This window comes from Equus asinus, chromosome 9 (genome assembly GCF_041296235.1).
Source record: "Equus asinus isolate D_3611 breed Donkey chromosome 9, EquAss-T2T_v2, whole genome shotgun sequence".
Classification (NCBI taxonomy): domain Eukaryota; kingdom Metazoa; phylum Chordata; class Mammalia; order Perissodactyla; family Equidae; genus Equus; species Equus asinus.
The window spans coordinates 33,598,638-33,618,440 of NC_091798.1; the positions used below are offsets into that span (position 1 = coordinate 33,598,638).

Genomic DNA, 19,803 nt, shown 5'->3' on the forward strand with positions numbered 1-19,803 from the left:
GCCTGCCCCTTATTATAGAAACTTTTAAAGTCTATTTCATTATATGCCTGATCCTAAGTTCTATTTTTGAGAATCACGATTGAGTGCCAACAGAGTAGTAGATGGGTGCTAGGCACTGAGGTATGTGTTATCCCACTGAAAATATTTAGTGCTTACTGAACCAGAAAAGATTATATAAAGAATGTCTTTGCTCAAGTAGCTATGTTTCTGAGTGGCTATGATAGGTTGCAGAAGCAAGAGGTGAAACTCCAGAATAATTTGAATTAAGGGCAAACAAGAAAGGCTGGATCCGCAACAAATACACCCAGTTCAAATATTGAGTGCACTGAGCACGCAGATGTCTGGAGTAAAAGTGTTCCTACTAGACCTCTAGAACAATGAATTGAGAAAGCTTTGGCAGACTGCTCTTCTCTGAAATCCCAGCTGTGAGAATGACTCATGTTTTTCTTATTTTCTAGAGTGACCGTCTTCTTATCAAGGGAGGCAGAATTGTCAACGATGATCAGTCCTTTTATGCTGATATTTACATGGAAGATGGTTTAATAAAGTACGTATGTAGAGTGCTTCTCTCTATCTTTTTGCACTTTCTATCTTCATTAGAGGCTCAGAAAGAAGCTCGCTGCTTATCTGCTTCCTAGACTGTTGGTTCTCTGTGTTTTCTTTCTCCTTCTCCTTCAAAGTGAGTCTTTATTTTAGTCCTTTGGTGTGGATGGCCATAATCCCTTAAAAGTGGGAGCTAGGGACCAACCCATGGCATAGTGGCTAAGTCTGGTATGCTCTGCTTCAGCAGCCTGGGTTTGTGGGTTCAGATCTTAGGCATGGACCTACATCACTCATCAGCCGTGCTGTCGCAGCAACCCGCATGCAAAATAGAGGAAAACTGGTACAGATGTTAGCTCAGGGAAAGAAAGAGGAAAATGGGCAACAAATGTTAGCTCAGAGTGAATCTTCCTCACCAAAAAAAAAAAGAAGTAGGATCTAGTCTTAGTTCACTTGGATTACATGAATGAGGTGAAAAAATCAATCAACTGAATGATGCTGAGGGCCCCTGTGCAAGCTGCACTGATGGACATTCCATGCATCTTGGAGAAGTGGAAGAGGTGACCATATCTTTAAGGTTACTGAAAAATCTGCACAAATTACAGTACCCTAAAAATAAAAGGCCTTGTGTAATAGTTACCAAAGGAGTTCAAATGAGGATAAGTGATTTAGAAGTGCACAGAAGGGAGAAATCCCTTCAGAGGAAGGTTTGGGGGTGGAGAGAGCATTTAAATTAAACCTTGACTTAGCTTGGCCTTAGATGAGGAGAAAACAGATAGAATATACATTTCAGGCAAGATTTCCAAATAGATGCCTAGGGATGTATAATTACTTTACAAAATGATATGCTGTTGGGGGCCTGTAGGCAGCACAACCAGGTAACCTTTATGTGCAGGTTCCTGACATAAGGACCTTTAAAAAAGGATTTGATCTACACATAGCCTTTAATCACGTAAAGCAAGGTATGCCCCATACTAATAAGGTATTGTCTAAGACAGGTTTATACAACCCATCCTATTAGCCATCTCTGGCTTTGTTCAGTTTTATTTTTATATTATTCAACTTCGTTGGCTAGTTTAAGATTCTGGTGATAGGACATCTCTTACTTATCTTTGAAGACTTGCCTTAGATCTAACTTTGTGTAGGTAGACATTCCTTACCAGCCCCCAAATCTAGGCTAGCTTCCCCTCCTATGACCTTTCAAAACACCATGTGCTTTTATCAATCACAGCAATTCTGACACTGATAGGCCCCCTTGAAAGCAAGGACCATATCTTGTCCATCTCCATATCCCCAGCACTTAACCCAGTACTTAGTACAGAAGGACGTTGATAAGAGCTACCTTGCCCTGAGTATGTAGGAGGTACAAGGCACTGTGTTAAATGTTTTACATGCCTTATCTCATTTAACCTGCCGGCCATCCTATGAAATAAGTACTGTTATTACCTTCTTCTCAGATAAGGAGAAAGAAGATCAGAGAAAGTAAATAACTTGCCAATATATTAGTCAAATACGTTGAATGAATGAATGAAGGAACAAATGCAAGAATGAAGATATTCGTGTTTACTTGCCTTGCCAATTTACATACATACTTTTTCATATTACAAGTCGGAAAAATGGAAACACTAGGCAAGCTAACCAATGTGAAACAATAATTTCTTCAAAATATAAGCCACAAGTGATTTTATATTTTTCCCTTGCTACGAAATTATTGTGTATAGTCGACTCTCTTCGGAGGTAGCGAGTTCCCTCATTTAGAGATTTTTAGAGATGGAAAAAAATTTAGTACTTAATGCTTCTCCCTCTTTTCAGAGCTTATGGCAGGCACACTAGTTGATCACAGAACTTTCTGCGGTTGAGCCTTAACTACAGGCTCAGGAACCATCTTCACACAGTGATTCAGGCATCTACTACCAGAGTTGAATATGTAAAATGAATTCTTTTTGCCATCTTTGTTGGAAGAGACTGGAAGCATGTTATAGAAAGAATTTAACCATCAGATGTGTGTGTTGGTGGTGGAGAGAGAGCGGATAAACACAATCCTCATCCAATCCTGAAATTTTATATATCTCCAAAAACATTCTTAACTCACAGAGCATAAAAACAGAGATAGTTTCCTCCAATTGTTACAGCGTTTTTTTGCCTGTCTGTGAGTATTTGTGGAGTGCCTGCTATGTGCAAGGCAGTAGTCTAGCCACTGGACACATGCTATGTCACATGCTTGGTAGATATTATTGGGACCCAAATTATCATGCTCTCTCCCCCCAGGGATCTTACAGCCTTTTAGGGGAACTGAGATATCTGTATATATGCAAAGGACATAATATTACCAGATAATATAAATATCAAGTATTAAATTAGTAGAAGACATGAGAAACAGGAAGGAGAGGCCTATATGGGATTAGAATGGTTGTTAATTATAATAGCTGATATTTGTTGAATTCTTATGTGCCTAACAGTGTTCTGTGAGCTTAACACATATTACCATTTAATCTACACAAGAAACCTATGGAGGAGGCATTTTTATTACATTTTACAGATGGAGGAATTGAAACATGGTGAGGTTAAGTAACTTGGCCAAAGTCATAAAGCTGGTAACTAGCAGAGCCAAGATAGTGAATCCACATAGCCCATATCCAGGGCAGAGCGACACTCGTCGTTGTTAGGCCTGGCTGTCAGTAGAAACTTGACCAAAGAGGGGAGATAGAAGGTGAGCCTTCAAAGATTAATGTGACCTTGATTGGTTCAGTGGAAAAAAAGGGGGAAGGCATTTCTGTTTCAGACTCGGTATTATATGAGTTGTCAAAATGGTGGGAACATAACATACATACACACACACAGACCAGGCAGTTCTTCATGCCAGTGGTTCTCAGTTTCCCTCACAGGAAAATCAGTGAAGGAGAAAGATGAGAGCATGGCTGGCCAGGATCTGGATGAGAGTGGAGTGACAATCCAGAGGCTGCATTTTTTCCACGGTGTGTTTTGAATTGTGGTGGCTCTGGAATGGCCCAGTGGTGCTGTGGTGAAATTGCCCTCTTGGAGATGTCAGGAATACTTGGCTTTAGTTGTAGAACTTGAATTTTGGCAGGCCAGTGTAGACTTCTTACTGCCCTAAGAGAGTGTCCTTCTTGGTTGGCTGTGAACAAAAGGAGAAAGTATTCATGCTACTGGCTGTGGGGTACTTGCATCCCCAAGGCAGGAGATGTGTGATGATCACCGAGAGGCTTATGAGTCATAGGTCTACCTGGAATTCACATTGGATAAGTTTAACTGGCCATTTAAACTGAGGATGTGAAATCAGATGTAAGCCAAGCAACATGGGATGGTCTGTGAGGTAACATTGTGCCAGGAGTAGTTGTATTTGTCGCTTGCTTTGTGTAGTGTGCCTCTGGGATACTCACCGCCTTTCTCCCTGCCTGAGTCCCCCCGCTCTTCCTCCCTGGGATGTTCTGAACCTTCCTCGGGGAAGCTGTGTCTGGAGGAGGTTGTCATAATCACCTTCCTTGGTTTGAAGCTTCTACTGAGGTGCTGACTGCACAAAAGCAGCTGGTGCCCAGGGCATCTGCATCTTTGACTTCCCTTTTGTGAGTCTGCCTTCAGCTGCGACTGACAGAGAAATTAATCAGGGAAGAGTGGAATTTCGAGTGAAGCCTGAGGTGTGAAATGACCCAGACAGATGCCTTTTGTTAGGACTACAGGTGAACCCACTTAGAGGATAGCTAAGCTCACACATCTGTTCTTTAAATGATTCACTACTTCCTCCAGTCTCTCCTAAAGATTCATTATTTTACACTCTTGATCCTTCTCCAAATGTTATTTCTCACCCTTAAATAAAGAACAAAATGAAAGGAATAACAGAAACGCTTACTTTTAAAAAAATATTTATTACACACCCTATATTCTAGACTCTGTCAAACCACTGGGGTTACAGTATTAAGCCAGATACATGGTCCTACCAAACAGCATATTGGATTGTTCTGTGTCTGTAAAAGTTTTCGCTATGTGTACTTATCTTTATTTGTTTCTAGATTGCTAAGCTTGTAAATCACTTGCAGAGACGACTTAGATAAATATAAGTTACAATGTTTAGAATCCTTATAATACTATGTTCTTCTTGGAAGTTGTTCTTTTAAATTGCCAGTTGTTTTGCTGTCTCACCAGGCAAATTGGAGACAATCTGATTGTCCCTGGAGGAGTGAAGACCGTCGAGGCCAATGGGAAGATGGTGATCCCTGGAGGCATCGATGTCCACACTCACTTCCAGATGCCATACAAGGGAATGACCACAGTGGATGACTTCTTCCAAGGGACAAAGGCTGCCTTAGCGGGGGGCACCACCATGATCAGTAAGTCCCCTGACTTTATACGCACATGTAAAGTGTGTAAGTGGTCCCTAGAAGCAAGTATTTAACTACTGTCTTAATCACAGTGCTCTCTGATGGTAACTTGTACACTTCCCTCAATTCAATTTATAGACTTTCTGCCTGATGGGACCTGAGAAAAGCAGGTTTAGTGAGGACATTGGCAGCTCCCTGTAACTTAACTGCAGAGAGGAGACGGATGAAGCTCATGACCATGAAAACAGCTGTCCTCTCTTGTCTGCCTTAGAGCAGGGGCTGGGTGTGCCATGGGTGGGGAGTCAGCAATTATCATCTCTGGGCCAGTCACTGGGGAAAGTGGACTTCAAAGTTGTAAATAGTGGGCACAAAGTTATTTCAGCACTTTCAGCTGGGGTCTGAGGCGGAAGCAGGCAGAGAGTACAGGCAGAATAGTGCAAATGAGGCTAAGAGCATCCCAGAGAGAATGGTAATGGAGACGTGCAGTTGTTGAGAAACTGGTAGACTGCAGTGGCATTTAGTGTTATCTGGTCTGCACTGTATTTTGACCAATTCCTATCTTTAAGATTAGGCAAGCTGTGGGGGTGGTTTCCCTTGTTTTGTTTTGTTTTTTTACTGGTAATTATTGCAATTCCAAAGAAACCTAGGGATTTGCATGCCACTGGATTACCGAATGGATAGCGTTCCAGGGCAATCCTTCCTGTCCCAAAGGAATCCTGACGAATTTGGTCCCATCCCAATAAAAATGTTCCCAAACTTGATCAGCAAGAGCCCTGTTTATGTTAACACCGTATGCATCCACCCAAGAACACAGAACAGCCTGAGCTGGAGAATTATTCACTGTCTTTTGCTTCTGTTTGATGGGAGCATTAGCAGGGTTCAGCTTCAGCTAGTTGGGTGTGGACGCCCAGGAAAATTGCATCAAGGCCATAAAAGGTGCAATTCAGGGAGAGCAAAGCTTTTCTCCAGCCGAAGGGAGGAAGCCAGCTGACTTCTCAGCAGCTGCTTGCCCACAAAGGCTCTGGTGTGGGTCCAAGCATCAGTAATGTAGCTCCATGCGTTTGTTTTCCGATAAGTGCACTTGGGCTGCCTGTGATAGAAGGCAGAGGAAATGACTGCTCTTGGCCTGGCTTTCTGCCGTCTGGGCAAGGATTTGGACCAGTTCAGCATCCTGGACATGTGTATTATGCTTGATCTCTGCCTTCGGGAAGGAGCAGGAGGAAAGTCACAGTTCGAGGTGACAAGAGAAAAAAGCGTACAAAGAACCATAAAAGTGTACATGTCCTTCGTAGATAATTTTAAAATCCTAGATATGCAAAAAGAAAAGAAAAACCCATAAATCCCACATCGCTGTTATATATAATTTGGCTATTTTTTTTCCCTGTTTAACAAAAACAGGATCATAATAGACATACTGTTTTAGCCTACCATTTTCACCAAATAATATGTCATGAATGTTTTCCCATTCATTTGTTTTTATTTTATCACATTTAAAATGGGTGCCTAATGTCCATTTTATGAAGTTAGCACAATTTATTTATTTAAACAAGCTTCTCTATTGCTAAAGGTTTTATTTCCAGTTTCTTGCTTACATAAATATATAATGTTTGCAGTGGTAAACATCTTTAGAACCCAAATTTAGCATACAGCCATGTTTATTTCCTTAGGAATAATTCTTAGGCACGGGAATAATTATTGAGTAAAGGTGTGAAAAACATCAAGGTTTTTGATATCTGTTTCAAAATTCTTCTTAGGGAAGTTGTGCCAATTCACACTTTCCCTCAACTGCCCGGGGGAACTGTAAGAGTGTAACTTTTGCTTCATCGTCACTATTGTTATCTGTGTAAATGTTATTATTTTTAATAATATTATCCACAGTTGCAGGTACTGCAAGGGTAGGTTTGGGCCTCAAAGAAACCATATTCTTGACAAAAAGATCTGTGAGCCTAGTGTGAGGTTCCCTTAACCAACACTCAGCTCTTTCCTATGACAATAAGCACAAGGATGTCACTCTCTTGTGCCCTCTCATGACTTTAAAACCTCACCTTCTGCCCACAAAAGGCAATCCTACTTTTACCCCCAGCAATGACTCCCCACAGTCCTGGTAATAATGGCAAATAGTAGGCACTCGTTGACAGCTAACGTTAGCTGAGCACTTACCTGTGTGCCAGGATCAGGTGAAGCACTTGCCGTGCATTTTCCCATTTAATCTTTTACCAACTTAGAAGGAAGGTACTGTTACACCCTGTCTCCCACCCCACTTCCTGCCCATTTTAAGGGCAAGAAAACTGAGGTTTAGAGAAGCTAGTAATTTGCCCAAGGTCACATAGCTAAGTGACAGTTAAATCATCAGCCACCTTGAAACCACCAGGGAGCGCTTTCTAAAGTTAATTCCATGTCAGCAAATAGAGACTTTGCAGTCACAACTAAGAAAGCAGGAGCAGACCCGCACAGAGGGGAACAAAGGCTATGTCGGTAAGTCCCCCATCTGGGGCCTCTGTCGTTCAGTTGACCACGTGGTGCCCGAGCCTGAGTCCAGCCTGACGGAGGCCTATGAGAAGTGGCGGGAGTGGGCCGATGGCAAGAGCTGCTGTGACTACGCCTTGCACGTGGACGTCACCCACTGGAATGACAGCGTCAAGCAGGAGGTGCAGAGCCTCATCAAGGACAAAGGTGGGCCCACACTCACCCTCTTCCCTTCTCCCTTGCCTGTCCTTCCCACACCATCCGCTCATTTGAGTCACTTCTCCTTGCTGGAGCCTGGAAGCTTGAGCATGAGTGCTGGATGTGGGGGTCCCACTGTGTTCCAGACACCGTCTCTTTATTTATACCATCTTACTTACCCCTGACAGCGGCCTCATGAGATAGGGATGATTGTCCTTGCTTTGCACATGGAGACCCTGAGGCTCAGAATAAGTAGCCAAGGATCATAGAGCTAGTAATCAGTAGATCTACCAAAGTCCATGCTCTTCACCTCCTTGCAATACTGTCCATCTTACAGAGGAAGAAACGCAGGTCAGGAGAGGTTAACATCTTACATACGGTCACATGGCTGGTGAATATTAGGTTAGGAATTTTTAACCTCTATCATTTTTACTCCAAAGATCAAACCATTGCTATTATGTAACAATGGCATCCTCAGAAAAGGAGCAAAGATGTGTTTGTACTCAAGCTAGGAGCCCAGAGCATGAAAACATGTTCGTTGTGTGTGTCCTCTCAGTGAGTGCATGATGTAAGTTTCCATTGTCTTCTTAGAGTCTTCTGTCTCTACTTCTGTGTTTTGATTGTCAGATATTTTACACGTGCGCACCACCTCCAAGATGTGCACACAGACATGCCATGTGCTCAGCATCCTGAGGCGGCCTGGGGACTTAGGGAAATATAAAGAATGGCCTCTGCCAAGCATCCAAGGCAAAAAGAAGCAGGCCAGTGAAGAGCAACAGGATAAACGCCCCAGGATGCAGAATATTACTATAATAGTAATATTATATGACTAATTATATTATAATAGTACTGGGACTATAATAGTAGTACTAATACTAATAATACTAATTATTATAATACTTATTTTTATAATACTGTTATCAATGAGCAGTCTCAATGCAAATGCCAGGAGTGCCGTGGGAGAGAGTGTGCGCTGGGTGGGAGGGGAGAGGATGACCTCTTAGAAGAAGAGTTTCCACTCCATGCCTGTCCTCACCCCACAAACTCTGCCCAGATCTTCCTGATATGAAGTGTGAGATCATCCCCTCCCCCTTTTTTCTTGTGTGTCCTTTCACTGGGTATCTCAACTGGGGTAGGAAATTGAACGGTTTTAACACCTACCTCCTTCCCAAAGGGCCTGGGTCATTCTGGGGGTGACACAGGCTTGTGGGAAGGGTAGTGTTGGGAAAAACTGCCCTGAGCTGAACCACTTTGGGGAGGGAGCTTCTCAAATTACAGCCCACTTTTGGCTTGGAACCCTGTGGGCTGAGATGGCCCTAATGGTTGGAGACCAAAATTGGCCTCCTTTCCTCAAAATGACTCTCTGTTCCCCAGTTCCACCTATTTCTGTAAATTACTATATTAATGGTTTATTTTGGGTGCAAAATTAAATGGCTGGCTCTTTATAACCCTTATGACTTAGATATTTAAGCACAAGGTGAAACTTGACTTCCGCCCATTAGCTCTGTTCGTTCCCCAAGGACGGATCTCTACCTTAGTTCTCTTCTCAGATCCAGCACCCTGCACTGGCCTAGTGTAGAGCAAGCATTCATTGAATAGCGAAATAAGCTGATCCCGGGAGATGCGTTGGTGGAGACCAAATATGTGCTGCTGAGAGCTCTGTGTGTGTTATCTCATTTAACGTTTCCAACTACCTTATGAAGCAGGGTATTGTTATTTTTCCTCTTACAGATGGGGAAACCAAGGCTCAAGAGGTTAGATATTCCAAGCTCACTGAACTAGAATGTGGTGCAACTCCAGTGTGTGAATACAACTACTGTGCTACAGTGATTCTCGATGATATATACCTCCTTGAGCAATCTCGAAAATTCTTGACCCTCTGGGCTGGGGAATCATGGAGAGGGGAGGCAAGAAAGGGGCACAGAAGAAGAGAGCATTCTGCTATGACATCATAGGAATTGTTGATTTTACGGGGTAGAGGAGGAAGTAGACAAATAGTCTTGGAGAATGAGAAGCATCTGCTTTCTATTGGACGGGAGCTTGTGATGCACTTGGGCCCCATGGGCGATAGAAGGGGGAGGAAAGGATGGAGAGTGGTGGTGATGATGTTGTCTTTTTCCCGTTTCCCTCCCTTCCCTCTCTTGCAGGGGTTAACTCCTTCATGGTTTACATGGCCTATAAGGATTTGTATCAAGTGTCCAACACGGAGGTAACAACCCATTGCTGTGTGGTTTGGGGTATCGGGATGGTTTCCTGTTGTTGCCGATGACCTTGGCTCTTTGAACATGAGTCACTGTGGTCACTGTGGGAGACCACTGGGCAAGAGTGCTTCTTGAAGCCCTTGCACTTTAAATAAGGTAATGGGCAGGGTGCCCATGGCAAGGCAGACAGGGAATTAGGATTCCCACTGGCAGCGGCTTTCTCAAAAGGACCAGAGGAAGGGCATGCCTGAATCTCCATTTACCAAATGACCCCCAAACCCTTCGTGAGCTCAGTGAAGGGGTGAGGTGCTCAGCCTTGCAGGATTGAGGAGGGCCCTTTGCTGTTTGGGGTAATCGTACCAGCTTGCCTCCACCTTTCTCCCTAAGAAATTCATGGGATGTGTTTGTTTAAGACAAATCTCAAGTTTTCAGAGGAAATACAGAAATGAATTCCCATACCTTCTGGTGAGGAGATGAAGGCAGGTTAAGAGATGAGGTTTCAAGCTTTTGTGTTAGCTTCTGGCCAGGCTGTGGTGGCTTTGGGGAACATTTGTTGAGAAGGATTCTGAAACTCTATCTCAGCTCAGTGGGACATAATTCCACTTAAAATGTGTGTGTGGGAGGCAGAGTAGAGGAGTTGGTAGCACTTTGCTCCATATTTGCCCTCTCTGCCTCGGAGACACGATGAGTTCTTTATAGAGACAGCTTCCTGCAGTGTCCTGGGATTAGTGCTCCTCTTTTGGTGTGCCTGTTTTAGTCTGTATATTTCTGCCCTGGTCACTTATTTTCTCTGGTTTATCCCATTCGTTTTAGCTCTGGCTCTAGTAATTGGCCCTTATGTGAGCTTGCTCAAAGTGGCTTGTGAAGGTGACAAAGACTCATTTCTGTTTCAGCTCTATGAGATCTTCACCTGTCTGGGAGAGCTGGGAGCCATTGCTCAAGTTCATGCTGAGAATGGGGATATCATTGCCCAGGTAACACGCTGCAGCTCCCTGAAGTGCGCTTTCTGCCTGCGCTCGGGGTGGCGTTCCATTTGCTTCCTCATTTCTTCACTGTTGCTTGAGCTCCCAATATATGCAAGACCCCCTCATAACTACTCTGCTAAAAACAGAACCTGCCCTAAGGGCTTCACAGTCTAGGAGGAGGAAAGAAAGGGGGAAATGTAGACAAGTGAGGTGGAGAGGGGAAGATGCTGTAAAACAGGGAGAAGTCTGACCATTCTGGAGAATCGGAAAAGGCATCCTGGAAGAGGAGGTTTTCAAATAGGGCCCTTGAGTGAGAGAGCATTGCTGATGCTGTTTTGAAAATGACTGTAAGCTTTGTGACATTCTCTGTCCTGAAGAAAAACCCTAAGGCAGCATTTCTCGGAAGCCAGACATCTGATCCAGGACTGCGGAACTCACGGCCTTAGATAATAAAGAATTTAGGTCTTGTGGGGATCAGACGTCCCACTGGTTTCCTCGAAATCATATTGAGAAACTTGAGGAAAGAGTGATGAAAGTGAGGCCCCAAGGCCCAAAGTGATCATCTGTAAGGAAGCAGACAGCACTTCTCTCTCCATCTCCTGGGTTGCCTAATGGGCTAGATGCACAGATGTGTCTTAGCTAGAGTTTTGTTTATCTCAGAAATGTTCATGATTGGCTTCCGCTAGGAGGAGGCAGCCAGAAACGAGTGTGAGCTCTCTTAGTCCATTTGATAACATTAACAACAAGAACTCATTATTCATTCTTTCAAAGAGTATTTCCTGAGCGCTCTGTGCCAGGCACTAGGCTGTAGAGGTGAGCCAAAACAGATGCATCCATACCTCCCAAGTGCTGGGCTGTGTCTTCATTTTAGAAGTTGTCCAGGACTTGGTGAGTGTGATCAGCAGGGGTGTGGGAACAATGCTGAGGCCGACGTTCATCTCAGGCCTGTGAGCATCTAACAGTAGGTAATTTGGTGAGCACCTCCTGCTGTGTACCAGGACTGTAAGTGTATGTTCTCATTTGATCTTCACCCAACCCTTTAAAGATGGCTGCCACCCTCCCTGTTTTGTAGACGAGAACTTTGAGGCTCAGAAGGATTAGGTCACCAGCCCAAGGATCACAGACAACACCTAGGAGAACAAACTCTTAACCCCTAATGTGATGTGCCTTGGTAGGCATCTTTGCCCAGAGATGGTGCATCAAAGGCCCCTTGCTCCATCAATCTAGCTGCAGGCCTCCCGGAGAGGCAGCGCCCCAGCAGTGCAGGGCTCCAGCTGTTAGAATTGCAGACTCTGAACATTATCTCGCTAGTGGGGGAGGGAAGCTAAGTGTGCAGTTTCCTCTTGCTTATGACCAAAGAGGTTAATTAGTCAGGCGCCTGACAGCCTTCTCCCAAGTCCCCCACACACCCAGATATAATGAAATCATTTTCCAAAGAGGGTCCAAATGCCTTGCTCCCATGGGAGGCCTCCTGGTGGTGTCAGAGCTGTCACTCCTGCCCTTTCTCCAGATTTTCAGTGCAGCAGCCAGAGGTCCCAGCCCTCCCTCCAGATGCCCTAAAAACGAAACCTGCTTCTTCATTCTGATCCCTGTGGAGGCAAATGGGCCCCTTTTCTAGCTTCCTCTTGTGGCTCCTTAGCACAGAAGTTTCCCTGGTTTCCCCCCACCTCCACCCTTCCCTTCCTTGGGAAGATCTGTTCTCGGTCAGGAAAAGAATAAGGGCATTTTTTCCATTTGGATGAATTTCTTGTGTGTGTTTATTAAATTCAGCTTGAGGTGAAAGATTTGATCACATAGTCTAAATGAAGGCAGCTGCTGTACTCAGTTTCTCACTCCACTTTATGCAAAAGGGACTAAAGAGCAAGAAGAAATACTTCCTATGGGTACCCACAAGGGAAATTTTCAAAAGTTTCAAGCTGGCAGGACAGTCTGAGAGTACAGCGTCTTTAGCCATTCATCTAACAAATATTTATTGAGCGCCTGCTATGTGCCAAGCTTTGGAGAGGGAAGATGAAAAAGACAGGGTTCCTTTCCTCGTGGAGCAAACAAAATTGTGCCATGACCAAACAGCAGGATGAGTGCCTCAAACTGCCCACTGCTCCCCCATTCATGTAAGGTGGCATCGATGGGTCTTTACGTGACACTCTTAATCTTCCAGCTGTAGGGACACCGTGGCTTTTAGAACAGGACTTCCCAGCATGAGCAATGCATTAGAATCACCTGCGGAGCTTAGAGACCCATTCCCGGGATTCTCCTGGTTGCGGACATTCTGAGTCAGGAGGTCAGAAGTAGGGTTCAGGCAAATGTATTTTGAAAAGGTCCCCTGGTGATTCGAATGTGCTTGGAAACCACTGCTCGAGCGAGCTCCCTCCTGTGTGTTGTCCTAGCACTCTTAACAAGATAGAAGTGACAGTGTCATAGAAGACAGAAGATGCTTTAGTTGGCCAGCTCAACCCTTGTGTGACTTCAGGAGGTGATTCAGAGTGGAAGCTCACTAGAGTTTGAAAGAAATTTATTCAGTCCAAGTTTCCATAAACGGAACAGTAAGAATGAAAAGTGGAGGTACTTTGCTGGAAAAATCAGCCTCTGACTTCGGTCCGAATTCTATAAAGCTGGAGACAATGACAGCTTTACTTCTCGTGGTTGCTTATAGTAAATGCATCTTTCTTCCTACTCCTCTTTAAAAAAGTTACATTATTAAAAACAAAAAACAGGGGCTGGCCCCGTGGCCGAGTGGTTAAGTTTGCGCGCTCCGCTGCAGGCGGCCCAGTGTTTCGTTAGTTCGAATCCTGGGCGCGGACATGGCACTGCTCATCAGACCCCGCTGAGGCAGCGTCCCACATGCCACAACTAGAAGAACCCACAACGAAGAATACACAACTATGTACCGGGGGGCTTTGGGGAGAAAAAGGAAAAAATAAAATCTTTAAAAAAAAAAAAAAAGAGGGCCTCAGCTTTAAAAAAAAAAAAAAAACAATAAAAAATAGTTCTTTTCCAGGTGGAAGGAATCCCTTCCTTTCTAAACATCTCATGGTTTCGAAGTGAGACAAGGTTGTTCAGTTCACTCTCCTTCATCTCTCGTATCACTGGTGCAGAGGTTCATGGGAACTGGCCTTCGTCATTTGAGAGTGAATGCCAGCAAAACTGTAGATATGGTGGCTTAGGATTTGTGCCAGTTCCAATTAACCCACATGTGTGTTCACTGCCCAGCCACCTGCTTCTTCCAGAAAGCTGGCCTGAGGTCTGAGCAATTTAGCTGTCAGCCAGGAGTAGGCAGTTCTGCCATGTCTATGATGTAATTAAATAGAATTTAACCAAAAGGCTAACTCAGGTAATGCTGTTTAGAGGCATTATATTGTGGTTAAATTCTGAATTCACTTATTTAAGTCATAAATTTAAAGCATAAAAAAGCCTGAGGAGCTTATTAAAATGCAAATTCTTAGGCTTTAACCTCACATTTTCTGACTTGGTAGGCCTGGAGGGGGCCGGACATCTGCACGGCTGCAAAAGCAGCCCAGGTGATTCTGTTGTAGGTGGTGGGTGGACCAGACTTTGGGAAATGTATCACTAAACCGCAGGCCCCGTTGAAGTCAGGGGCCCTGTTGCCTTCGTTCAAGTACTTGACCTAGAGCCTGGCATGAAGCGGATACTCAGTACATTTTATTAAATGAATGGGTTTTAAAATGCATGATTGAGTAAGCAAACAGAGTTAAGGGAGTGTTCTTTTGGAGGTATCTGCATCTGAAAGAAATGAAGAATAAAGGAACTGGTGTGACGATGCATAATGTAGAAAAAAACCCTGATACTCTAACAGACTGTCTTCCTTTTAATAAAAGCAAGCCACCCTTAAATGTTTTTTCTCCTTTTAGTTAAGACTCTACCCTATTTTGCAATTTCAGATACAGAATTAACAAATTTGTTCAACGTACACATTTTATTCTTTTTCTTCCCTTGAACACATTTCTAGATTAGAACATACAGCATGATTTTTCCAAACCTCATTTGAGCTCATGTAAAAAACTGTTCTCTATTCTCTTTTCATTCTAGGAGCAAACTCGGATGTTGGAAATGGGGATCACTGGCCCAGAAGGCCATGTACTGAGCAGACCAGAGGAGGTAAGCTGCAGGGAGATGGGGGTGGGAGGAGGCGGGGAGGGAGAGAGAAGAGGTAGCAGTGGAGCCTCTTTTTTTTTTTTTACCAGCTTCTTCCCAGAGATTCCCATTATCACAATCCCCAGCAGCCTCGCTTATGGCCTGCTGCTCGTTTTAGATTTGGAGGGTTTGCGTTCAGCCTACCTTCCCTGGGCACACGCACACACAGGGTATGAACAAACATCGCTGAAAGGTGGGGAGACTATGAATACCAGACAGCAAAATTGGAACCTTTCTTCCAAAAACCACTTCTGACTCAAGAGCCCCTGAGAAAATTAGAAAAGAATGTAAGGGAAATGCTTACTTCTGACCCGTAATCTCTTTCAAGATATCGCAAGTTGGAGTGTACTCAGTTATCCACTGGGAGTGGTCAATATCTAAATCCTTTCTTAATCAGTGTGAATCTCCAGACTTTCCACTTACTCCCTTATTCCGTAATATATTTTGAGTCCTGCAGAATATCGGCCATATGGATAGGAGGTTGAGTGGGTTTTTCATAGGCATTATATCTCTTGATTTGTGGAAGGTGATGATTGCATCCAGGTATGGAAGTTTCCCACGTGTAAAATGAATGCTGATTAGCAGCTGTACTTAGCAGCTGAAGAGTGAAAGAAAAGTAACTAGTGGCTGATTCCATGTCTCTGGGATGTCAACAAGTTCAGCTGCTGGCGCAGGGTACAGAGCTGGGAACTGGCTGCCCATTTGGCTGAGAGCATATTGGCTTTGGGAGACCAGCCTGGGTCTGGCGCCTGGAGCAGATTCAAGGCCCTCCATGTCAGCAAAGAGAACCCTGTTCCTGTTGTCATTCCAAGCCCCACGCTGTCCAACAGGTAGAAGAAGGAGTCAGAACCAGAAATGATTGTCTTCCCATCACCCAGCTCTTCTAGAATCTTTTTGAAAATTAAAATGCAACAGACATAGAGAAAAGTGTTCCTGTCATAAAGGTACAATGAATTTTCACGAACTGAATACACTTGTGTAACTAGCACCCAGCTGGAGAAACAGAACTTTGTCAGTACCCCAGAAACTCCTTTGTCTCATGAAACTTAATTTATTGACAGTTGAAATAGTTTATAATTTTGTCTGTTGATGGGAATGTAAACTGGTGCTGCCACTATGGGAAATAATATGGAGCTTCCTCAAATAATTAAAAATAGAACTACCAGCAATTCCACTTCTGGATATTTATCAAGAAAACGAAAACACTCATTTGAAAAGATATCTACATGCCCTATGTATGCCGCAGTATTATTTACAAGAGCCAAGATATGGAAACAACCTAAGTGTCCACCAATGGGTGAAGAAAATGTGATATATATATATATATATATATATATACATATATAATATAATACAATATAATATAATATGGAATATTATTCAACCGTATAAAAGAATGAAATCTTGCCATTTGCAACAATATGGATGGACCTTAAGGGCATTATGCTAAGTGAAATAAATCAGACAGAGAAAGACAAATACCACAGGATCTCACTTATATGTGGAATCTTAAAAAACAAACAAATAACAAACAGGCTCTCATAGATACAGAGAACAGATTGGTGGTTACCATAGGCAGGGGCTGGGGGTTGGGGAACCGAATGAAGATGGTCAAACGTACAAGCTTCCAGCTATAAAATAAATAGGTCACGGGGATGTAAAGCACAGCACGGAGACTACAGTTAATAATACAGTATTGCATTTTTGAAAGTTGATCTTAAAAGTTCTTATCACAAGAATAATATTTTGTAACTGTGGTGACAGATGTGAACTAGACTTGTGATGATCATTTTGCAATATGTACAGATATCAAATCATTACGCTGTACGCCTGAAACTAATATAGTGTTATATGTCAATTATACCTCAATAAGAAAAATTTGTGATTGGGGTTATAATCACAGCATTCCTGAAAAGTCTGTCTCCTTTATACCAGGCCCCTTCTATGCAGTATGTACTGACGCCCTGTACTTTGCTAATTGCATTATCCCAGGTATCCTTGCCGGTGCTCTAGGGGGTCGGTGTTCTTGTTACATAAAGAATCTGAGGCTCAGAGAGGTTAACCCACTGGTCAATGGTGTTGGAAGTTTGTTTACACGGTGCGAGTAGGCCAGGCTGATCAGCACTGTTTGTGAAACTTTTCTTAAATGCTGGTCACTGTAGAGATGTGCTGGCAAGATAGAGCTCTTCAGCAGCAGCCAGGGGATTTCTGAGCAAAGTCTATTTTTGTTCCTTGGTTTGTTTTTTCAACCCCTCCACCCCACCCTCCTCCCTGTTCCCGTCTCCTTTTTAGTAGAAAGCCTCTCAGCTGCAGATCCCGACAACCCTGGAAGCCCTTTTGGGTGAAGTTGGAGGGTGATGTCACCTTCCAAAGATAGTCATGTTGTCAAGGTGCTGAGAAACCTGCAGGGCTGCCGGGGAATGAGATCAGAGGGGCCAGGACTGAGGTCCTGCGGGGCCGGAGCAGTCAGCGTAGGTGTGAAGAGGGAGGAACGGGCAGAGAAGGAGCCAGCCTCTTCAGTTCAGAGCACAGCCAGATACTGTCTTGAGTGATGCTGTTCAGAGAGCTGAACCCGAGGCCAGTGACCGCCACTGCAGAACTCCAGAAGTCTGGGTGCTTCAGCAAGGTGACTGCATTCACTTGTGGTCCGGGCCCTCCAGGGTCTCATCCATGTGGAATAAAGTGCAGTTCGGGGGACGCTAGCCGAACCAGCCAAGTCCGTAGAGTCTGTCTGCTGAGCCACAGCCACCACGGGCAGTAACTGGTTTGCATTAGACAAATGCTGGGCATCTGCAAGCTATTTTTGGTATTCTTGAAAGTGTTGGGCTGCAGGGTCTAACCAGAATGTGCTAGCCATCCAAAAAAGAACTGTTGCCGATGGAATGGAAAAATGCCAACGTCTCTGCCTTGGGCTAAATTAGACGAAGTCAGGCTTTGGCTGGTAACACGGGCTCTCACACCAGATGGAGGCTGTGATCAGTGGTGACACCAATAACCAGCCTGCAGGGAACACTGCCTTGTCCCGGGAATGGGTTACCTGCCTTACTTTGATGAACTCTTTTAATGCTCACCACAGCCATGCGTGTCAGGTCCTTATCCCCACTTTACAGACAAGGAAACTGAGGTTTGGGGAGGTTGCCTAAGGCTGCTGAAGTCACCCAGCTTCCAAGTGGCAGAACCAGAACTCAGCCCCAGGCCATTTGAGAAGGACCTGGCTCTCAGACCCAACTTTGTTAATAAAATAAGGGAAAACTCGTTACTTCTTACTTAATAAATGCAACAGGGCTGGTTAGCATATTTGAAAACATGAACTCTACGTTAGGGTGGGATGGAGGAGATTGATAATCAAAGAAGTCTTTGTGCTGAGAAGCCTGGGAATTATTAGTCTAAGAAATGCCCGCTGGAGTGAAAAGAGGCTGAGGAGAAACTCCCGCCACGTTGATGCAGGGCTTACTCTATGCCAGGCTCTGCGTTTACGCAGCCACCCTGTGCTACACTCTCCTGCTCTCCACATCACAGGGGAGGGGCGGGGGCACTGAGAAGCCAAGTGACGTGTCCCAGCTGGGGAGTGGTAGAGCTGAGATTCGGGTCCAGGGCGTCCAACTCCAGATCCTCTCTTAGCCTCTGCGCTGCACCGCGCTCCCAGTTTGTGGACACAGGGGCGTGGCCTCTGAGAGGCTCAGGCTCCTCTTGACTGCGGGGGACTTTCTTTTGCAGCTGGAAGCTGAGGCTGTGTTCCGTGCCATCACCATCGCCAGCCAAACCAACTGTCCTCTTTACGTCACGAAGGTCATGAGCAAGAGTGCGGCCGACCTCATCTCACAAGCCAGGAAAAAAGGTGATTTGTGCTCTCAAGATCTCAGAGCCATTGACACACCATGTGGCTCCTTCCCTCCCTGGCTGTCCTTTATAAATGGTACCTACTTTGCTCATTGCCTTGGTCTCTGGGAAGCCCCTCATCCATGTTAGCCCATTTGATCCTTTCTGTATCCTGTGTGGATGGCAGGATCCTGGGATTGCTCCCACTTGGCAGATGAGTAAACTGAGGCTCAGGAATGGTAAGAGGTTTGCCCAAGATGACATAGCTGACATCAGTTCTTTGAAGACTTGATGCATCTTTCTTCCTCCCTTTGATTTTTCGTTGTCAGTTCACATCATCTGAGCTGTATAAATGAACATATTAGTTAAGATTATATTGGATGCAGAAATCAAAGATCCAACTCAAACTGACCAAACAAACAAAAGTAAATTATTGGTTGAAGATGTTTCAGGTATGGCTGAATCAAGGGCTTTAAACAATGATGTTAGGGCTCTATCACTCTTATTCCTTTCTTGGCTTTGCTTTCCTCTCTGTTGGCCTTATTTTCAGTATGAACAGTGATGAGAATAAATGCCAAGGGGCTCCTATTGTCCTCAACACTTGGTAGGGAGCATGATGAGGAGGTAGAGTACATCTTTTCTAATAGCTCGAGGATAAATCCCCAAGAGAACTGTGATTGCCTTGGTTTGGGTCATGGGCTCATCCCTGAACCAATTACTGCTCTGGGAATGGTATAATTGATTGGCCAGGGTTGAGGGCATTGTGAAGATGGAATCCCACCACTTAAGCTACACAAGTTGGGATAAGTTACTGTAGAAAAGGGGTTGAATGGGTCTCCAAGCATGTCTAGCAACAAGGCCTTCATGACTCGGGACCCTATCCACACTCCCTTCTCATTTCTGCTGCTTTCCTCCATCCATTGTTAACGTGGGCTTCATTTACTCAGCTGTGCTTAGCTAAAGTTTACCCCCCATGTCAAAGCTTTCTTTTCTGCTTTTCATTCTTGTCCTCAGTGACACCCTGATGGGCTCGCTTGTGAACAGTGTGGCTGAGAAACTGGAGGCATAGGGCTCTGTGCTTGGCTGGGAGAGAGGATTCAGTAGGCCCTGTTGGTTGTACGATCA

The 19,803-nt window shown here is 44.4% G+C and overlaps 1 protein-coding gene across 2 annotated transcripts in view; it reads left to right on the forward strand.

Annotated features, from left to right (window-relative positions):
- Positions 1-19,803, forward strand: part of DPYSL3 (dihydropyrimidinase like 3) — a 110,455-nt gene that overhangs the window by 76,518 nt on the left and 14,134 nt on the right. For both annotated transcript variants that reach the window (XM_014854806.3, XM_070517245.1), the window contains 7 exons: positions 459-547; positions 4,702-4,886; positions 7,386-7,550; positions 9,689-9,750; positions 10,636-10,716; positions 14,755-14,823; positions 18,577-18,697. In XM_014854806.3, coding sequence (XP_014710292.3) covers positions 459-547; positions 4,702-4,886; positions 7,386-7,550; positions 9,689-9,750; positions 10,636-10,716; positions 14,755-14,823; positions 18,577-18,697 — 772 coding nt within the window. The remainder of the gene's footprint in view (positions 1-458; positions 548-4,701; positions 4,887-7,385; positions 7,551-9,688; positions 9,751-10,635; positions 10,717-14,754; positions 14,824-18,576; positions 18,698-19,803) is intronic.